The sequence below is a fragment of the Nannospalax galili genome, unplaced genomic scaffold (assembly GCF_000622305.1).
Source record: "Nannospalax galili isolate Female #2095 unplaced genomic scaffold, S.galili_v1.0 scaffold312, whole genome shotgun sequence".
NCBI lineage: Eukaryota > Metazoa > Chordata > Mammalia > Rodentia > Spalacidae > Nannospalax > Nannospalax galili.
The window spans coordinates 10,410,486-10,416,232 of record NW_008335967.1 but is presented as its reverse complement, the minus strand read 5'-3'; the positions used below and the strand labels follow the sequence as shown (position 1 = coordinate 10,416,232).

The 5,747-nt window shown below is 38.4% G+C and overlaps 1 protein-coding gene across 1 annotated transcript in view; it reads right to left on the bottom strand.

Annotated features, from left to right (window-relative positions):
* Window positions 1–5,747, bottom strand: part of Gnai1 (G protein subunit alpha i1) — a 114,668-nt gene that overhangs the window by 4,612 nt on the left and 104,309 nt on the right. Inside the window, exons 6-7 of the mRNA XM_008830785.3 lie at window positions 4,266–4,395; window positions 2,419–2,572 (exon numbers count right to left, since the gene is read on the bottom strand). Coding sequence (XP_008829007.1) covers window positions 2,419–2,572; window positions 4,266–4,395 — 284 coding nt within the window. The remainder of the gene's footprint in view (window positions 1–2,418; window positions 2,573–4,265; window positions 4,396–5,747) is intronic.

Below are 5,747 nucleotides of genomic sequence, written 5' to 3'. Positions count from 1 at the left end.
TGTGTGTGTGTGTGTGTTGGTGTGTGCTGATGATAGGTATTTTCTACCATGTAAACTTTCCTGGATAAATATAGGAATAGATTAAAACATAGAGATTCAAGAATGAAGAATTAAAAAGCTTATGATATAGTTAAAAGAGAATGAGGATGAGAAAACACTAGTTTTGTTGGAGCTTCCAGTGCTAAAAATCATCTAATGTTCAAGAAGCAGCTAGAACTGTAAGCTTTAGGCTCCAGAGCGAAATTTGGCCTACAACAGAATTTAACATGGCAATCAAAAACATGACTATGAAAGGGTAAAAGGCAAAAAGCTTAAAGGACAACACATGGGTCATGTGGAAATGGTAATGCATAGTAAACAAGGAGGTGCACGCAGCAGAAGGAGGCTTGTGGCTGCGCAGGGTTCTCCACAAGAGGGGATCACCACAGGAATGGAGAGCTGAGCCTGACACAAGAAGCAACTGAACCAATTCTCAGCGCATGCAGAACAGATTTGAAATTAAAATCTTAGCACTTGGGATATCAAAGAATTATGTAATACCCTTTCTGTGCAAAGATTCTAAATTCAGGTGTTATTGTGGACTTGCCAACACCAGAGAGGTTCTTGCATACATTATATACCTGGCAAAAGGGGGGGGGTGTCTAAGGAGTAGACTGGTGGTTGCTCTGAAATCTCTAGAGGTATACAGTAGTTATGGATTCACTTGAAGACCTGGTGAACTACCACATAAAGACTACTTCATCATAAAACATGTGATAAAAATAAACTCACAGACTTTGGCAAACGAAAAGCTATGCCACCTCTGGACTTCAACCTCGGAATTAGAACTATCAATGGTTTCTTTCCTAATAAGCACTAAAAATATTTCGGGAAAAAGTGACAGGATATTACGACTTTCAAAAGAAAGCCAAAGTTTTAAGTGAGTCATTGTATGAAGTTACTTTGATCTGAAGCATAACTTCCGAGCACACAAAAAGAGCTGCAATAAAAAGTGGCAGATTTATCAAAGAACACTTCCTTTCTGGGTCCAGTGAGAACCTAATTAAACGTAGCCTGGCTGTTCCAGGTCTGGGTGCATGTGTGCAATGCATGAAGGTCTGAAATTGGACTCATGTCCTCATTAAGCTCATGTTCTCGGCTGTCTGCATGAGACTACCCAATACCTACATCAGACGACCATGTGAATCAGCACTGAATACCCAAGACACAATTCATTCACTACAATACTAACTCAAATTCAATTTATAGTGAAACAAGTACTTGAGACATTAAAGACAAACAAACAAAAAAAACAGGTCTGAGGTAAAGGTAAGTAAATATATTACTCTTCAGAATATTTAGAGTTTAAATTTAAAGCTCATATAAACTGACGGCAGTCTTAATTTTTTAAAAGGGACAGGACTCCCTCATTCATTCATTCAAACAAACAAACAAAAAAACAAACAAAAACCCCCATGTGTAAAAACAGATGAAGGCTGACTTACTTTGCTTAATTGAGGGGCAGGACCTGAAGGACAAGGACAGGTGGGGGTGGACAGCTCTGCTCTTAGCTCTCACTTTCTTTTTGTTTTGGTTAAACAAAGTCTCATATACCCTAGTCTGGCCTTGGACTTGCTGTCCAGTCTATGGTGACCTTGAACTACTGATCTTCCTGCTTTACCTCCCAAGTTTGGGGATTATAGTTATGTACACAAGACTCAGTGCTCAACTTCAGCAGTAGCATGGGAGGTATGACAGTGAACTTAATAAACTAAATTAAAACCAGTGTTTTAGAACAATTCCTGATTTTATAAGTGAGGTATTGAATTTAGATAAAGTAGCTGCTTTGTTCAAGGTCAAAGAGCTAATTCTATAAAAGCTAGGTCTTTACTTCCAGTCTGTTTTCCTCACTGCAGTACATTCTCCAAAGTAGCAAAATTGAGGCATCATTCAGTCTCATTATTAAAGGTTGGATTTCTCATGAAACTTTCCCTGACACTGGCAGAATCGGCTGCCTCACGGGTTCCTTCTCCATCAGTCCTCTTACAGTGCTGTTCATGTTCCCTTTTAGCAGCAGGCTGCACTGCTATTTTTTTTTTTATTTTCTGGTCACAAGCATTTCTGTCTTTGAGACAAGACAGTGAACAGAGACTTATCTAATTTATCTTGCATCACAAAATATCCTGATCTGGGATCTGGTTATTGTATAAACAACTCAATACTGACATCATCTCTGGAAATTAATGAACAAAGGTTTTTCAGAAATCTCATCTAAAACGTAAGGAACTATTTGTACTCAAATGGAGTTTGAAAAATGCTAGCCTTCAGGGGTAACAATTAGTAAGCTAGTAAATTCAAACCAACAACTGAAATTTTGCCTTACAGAAGTTTCACATAGCAATACATGCTTTGGAAAATTATTCCAAGAAAGTAAAATACCTGCGTATTCTGGGTAGCATATAGTGAGAGGGCTCTTTTTGATTTTTTCTTCAAAGAGATCCTTCTTGTTTAGAAAAAGTATAATAGATGTATCTGTAAACCACTTGTTGTTGCATATACTGTCGAATAATTTCATGCTTTCATGCATCCGATTCTGTAATAGAAAATAAAATCGTTTTCATGAACAGTGAAGATTGTGAAAAGGTAGATATTACTCAGTTTAAAAATAGACAACATTCTGAAGGAGGTCCCAGTTGTTACCTTACCTTTATTTCTTATGTCTCTATCCGGTTCTCTCTGAGTCCTTTTAGGTTATCTCAAATTCAAGGACAGAGAGCCTTATGGTTTTACTTCCTCTGACAGAATGGGCCCCAGGTTAAACCCAACTTAAAGTAATTACCTCCTAATGTGAAATAAATCCCTCTTTGCTCCCTGTAAGCAGTAACAAAATTTCAGGAGCCAGCAGGAGACCCTGCAGAACCAGGTTGAGATAATGATCAAGCAGCCCAGTTTGACCCAGACTGCAGGACTCTCTATTTCTCCTACTTCCTACTTCTGTCTTTCCCATATATCATCCTAGAACTCTCTTCAGTATCCTAGGGGTAGAGTTTAGGATGCTCACACCTTGTTCGCCCACTAAGGCCATACTGAATGAATGCCTTTCCTACTTCATACCTACTAGTCTTCTAATTAGACTACTGAGGGAATGGGTTCGAGATCTGGTGTGTTGGGAACTCTGCCGAATTAGGGCTCTAATCTAGGACTGGTAATAATTCTATAATTAATCTCTGCCATTTCTGGACAAGCATAAGGAAGATTTCAGGCAGGACAGTGTTCCTCATCATTCATCATTTCTGCATTCAATCACAGCTTTCTCAGTGCCCACTGTACAGTAAATCTTGTCTCCTGCCTGAGAACCTCCTGCTGTAGGGTGTTACAACCTAGGGATGTCCAAGTGTGAATGTGCCAAAGGAATGTCATTATTATACAGATCACCCAAGCTTCCATTAATAGATAAGGGGAAGCATTAAAGACTAATGTTTTAAATTATGCAAGTTGAAATCCAATTAGCCTAACATTGTAGATATTAGAGGAGACTTCTAAGAGTTGTTTATTACCCTTCCAAGATCTATGTTCAAATAGGATACCAACATATTTTACAGTACTAAAATGAAAGAGATGCATATGTGATATTATATTTTATCTCCTCTGTGAGAACTGGAAGAACTTGACTTTAAAAACACAACACTGATCCCAGCACTCGGGAGGCAGAGGCAGGCAGATCTTTGTGAGTTCAAGGCCAGCCTGGTCTACATAGTGAGTTCCAGGTCAGCTGGGGCTACACGGAGACCCTGTCTCAAAAAGACCAAAAAAAAAAAAAAAAAAAAAAAAAAACACTGAAATCTAACTAATTTTTCACTTTTATTAAAGAGCCGGAGTTTTACGTTTCTATTCAAAAGTATTTCCCCAAATTAACAGTACATTAATGGAATGCTATCTGAAAATGTTATAGCAGTAGCAAAGTATGACATATATCAAAGGTTACAAGCTGGCATATGTAACAAGTGTGGGAAAATGAGCCTTGAACTAGATCCAGGAATTCACAGGTAGTTGGAGGGTGGAGGAGAGAGGACTCCCACATGCTTCCATTTCCTCAAGATGCACCTGTGCTTCCTCAGTGCCCTCCCCCTTCGTAAGGCAAATAGAGAAGCTGAAGGAAAGAGCCTGAACTTTTGTATACTTCAAGGATAAGCAAGAATTTCTCAAGAAGTGTTCCCAGAAAAGTCCTTGGCAGTATCTGCAGCTCTTGGCTTGCGGCACTGAGACCCTAGCATGCTTCTACTTGCCATTTCTTCATCTTCAGCCAGAACCAGGTCATAGTCACTCAGGGCCACACAGAAAATGATGGCCGTCACGCCTTCAAAGCAGTGAATCCACTTCTTACGCTCTGACCTCTGACCTCCCACATCAAACATTCTGTAAGAGGAAGAATCATGAGTTTACACCACATTAAATGTTCAAAAGCTCTGAGGAGTTCTATAATGCCGACAAGAAAGCTCCACATAGCTGGGGGACCGTGGGATGGGAATAAAGGAGAAAGGGACATAGTGGGAGAAAAACAATGTCACCAATTAGTTTTCCTGAGTAGGAGAAAGGGGGAAAATTCTATTTTTTAACTCTTCATTTGCAGGGAGAGTAACTCTAAAACATAAAGAAAAATACTCTCAGCAAACAGTATACCTGGGACAGAGATATGGCTCAGCAGGTAAAGGCCCATGACTAGCAACCTGAGTTCAATCACTAGATCCATAGGCACACACACACACACACACACACACACACACACACACACACACACACGTACTACATTAAATTAAAATTTTAAAATATTTAAAGACATATAGCATCCATTAACATACGGAAACATTTAGGGCACTAAAGCAAATACAAATTAATGGGCCAACTGCTTGTAAACACTGAGAGTCACATAAAGCAACTGAGGATGGCAGAAATCAAAGAGCATGCATTTAACATGCCAGTCAGAATCACTGGGGCAGAAAACAGGGCTCCCCTGTTCCTGCTGAGAAATGATATTTGTCAGAACAGAAAGCAAGATTTTGAGGGAAAAGAGATTTGCAGGTAAGAAAACGCCTGCAAAGCAAAATAAATTCATAAAGGGGCAAAGTGGTTGGTGTATATTATAAAGTAAAGCCATGGTATGAAAAATAAGAAAGAACTGAAATGAAATAAATAAATGGTGCCCCTACGGAATAGCCTTGAAATTTAGAATTTAAAAATTCTTCAATTTTTATGCAATGTGTTTATGCGATAGCGAACCATTGAGAGTTAGTGTACAAGGTAGTAATATAATCAAACAATATCACACCAATAGCATTTTCTTCTTGTTCCTGGCAAGAGTTTATAAAGTTAAGCAAAAGTTTAAATTTGCATATGCTACATTATGCAACCTAGAAATATCCACTTACATAATAGAAACACTGTATGAACTGGTACATTTCTAAAGCTTCCATTTATCTAGATGGTACACTAATTAAAACCATTTCTATTTAATTCCCAGGCAAAAATAATTTTCCCTACAGACCAATAGTGGACTATAAACCAAACGTAACTACCTCAACTAGTATATATACTTCCATCATTTTGGTGTAGTTAGAAACTGTTGGTTAAATTATGCTATATAACAAAATGATCTAACCACATAAAAAACATCACTGTGAATAGGATGGAAAGATATGATGCAAAGTGGATATGACACATAGTAGTAAAGATCAAACAAGAACAGAGGGGAAAGCTGACTGTATTAAACA